General features: G+C 55.7%; 1 protein-coding gene across 1 annotated transcript in view; it reads right to left on the bottom strand.

Annotated features, from left to right (window-relative positions):
• KCNE4 (potassium voltage-gated channel subfamily E regulatory subunit 4) overlaps window positions 1–881 on the bottom strand; it is a 4,047-nt gene extending 3,166 nt beyond the window's left edge. Inside the window, exons 1-2 of the mRNA XM_045294223.1 lie at window positions 829–881; window positions 4–323 (exon numbers count right to left, since the gene is read on the bottom strand). Coding sequence (XP_045150158.1) covers window positions 4–296 — 293 coding nt within the window. The 5' untranslated portion in view covers window positions 297–323; window positions 829–881. The remainder of the gene's footprint in view (window positions 1–3; window positions 324–828) is intronic.
• Window positions 882–1,456: the final 575 nt, after the last annotated feature.

The following is a 1,456-nucleotide window of genomic DNA, read 5'->3' as shown; positions in this document are numbered from 1 at the left end:
GGCATGTGCACAGACCGCAGGCCCGAAACCATGGGCAGCGGCTTCAGGGCCTCGTCCCAGAGCCGCTCCTCGTCCTTGTACAGCAGCAGCAGGTTGGACTTCTTCTCCCGCCGCTTGGATTTCATGTAACCCAGCATGATGCCAATCAAGAAGACGCCGTAGAACGACATGACCACCAGGATGTAGAAGTATTCGTTGCCATTGCCGCTGCCGCTGTTGGGCACACGGAAGTCTCTAGGGATGCTGGAGGTGGTGGCGCTGGCGTGGGTGCTGTTGGGGGGTTCCATTTTCAGCATTGAAGCAGTGCTCACACAGCCGGGGGTCTGGGGAGAGATCTATAGGTTAGAACGCCCCCCACAACTCTTCAAAATGGGCATTGCAACAAAGCCTCTGAAGGCACGCAGAACGGGGGCCATGAAACAGGGAACGCAGGCTACCTGCGAGGAGTCAGAGGGGGTAGGAGAGGAGACCGGAGGAGAGGGTGGCGGAAGAAAGGGGGTCTTTCAGATTGAAGAACTGATGCACATGTCTGTCGTGTGTGCAGGTCTTAACGTGTGTATGCAGGCATCACGTGGCTCGTTTCAAAAAAAGAGCAAAGGGAACGCATCTGATCTAAGACAACGGCCATTCATAACATTCGATCCCTGGGTACCTTGTTTTCTGTAACGGAGCAGGAAAAAAAAAGTAGCAACTTGCAGCTAAAACTCTAAATGGTTTTCAATTCAAAGCAAAGTTTGCTGGGAACAAAGGAAAGACACAGAAAGGAAGGCTGCGCCCAGCCCAATATCCCTGGAACATCTCCAAAGCAAAGCAGCTTTGCTCACTTACCAACCACGGAAGAAAGTGTCCCGCAGTCTGGAGACCTGGATCGCTGTGCGCAAGCGCGTCCTTCCACGGAGCCGGGCTCAGCACGCTGACAAATCTGCAGCTGCAGCCGGGATATATAGTCAAGAAAGGCACCGTCACGTGTTCTGGGAGGGAAATTCACCAGAGAGGTTGGGCCCCACAGAGCGCAGTGCTGTCCAAGTTGCAGAGAGAGCGCCACAGCCAGGGAGAGAAAGCCCCTGGGAACTGGGCCGGCTCCTAGCCCCCTGGCCCTGAGCCAAAGTCCTCCGGGAGTCCTAGATGCGCATGCAGAAGACGAGGTGGGAAAGACTGAGTCAAGTTGGAACCGTGACCTGCAAGTCTGCTCTCCTGCTTTCACCCACTCATGGGGCATGAACCCCCTGAATGCTGCCAACAAGCCAAAGGTGGCTACGAGTATCATCGGGAAGCTACCGCAAGATTTAGAGCCCAGCAACCAGGGTTTCTCCTCCTTGTGAGGGGGAAATCCGCGCCACAGAATACAGCAAGAACAGATGGCTTCAAGTTTCAGCTCGTCCACGCATGAGCGTGCCTGGGGGGGGCAATGGTCTGTGCTCAGTTCGCACACTGCCCCACCCAGCGGTGCCGTGGG

The sequence above is a fragment of the Echinops telfairi genome, unplaced genomic scaffold (assembly GCF_000313985.2).
Source record: "Echinops telfairi isolate 266 unplaced genomic scaffold, ASM31398v2 ScPeMD7_3;HRSCAF=10, whole genome shotgun sequence".
NCBI classification, from domain to species: domain Eukaryota; kingdom Metazoa; phylum Chordata; class Mammalia; order Afrosoricida; family Tenrecidae; genus Echinops; species Echinops telfairi.
Note: the sequence above shows the minus strand (reverse complement) of the source record. Positions and strands in the feature narration are given on the sequence as shown.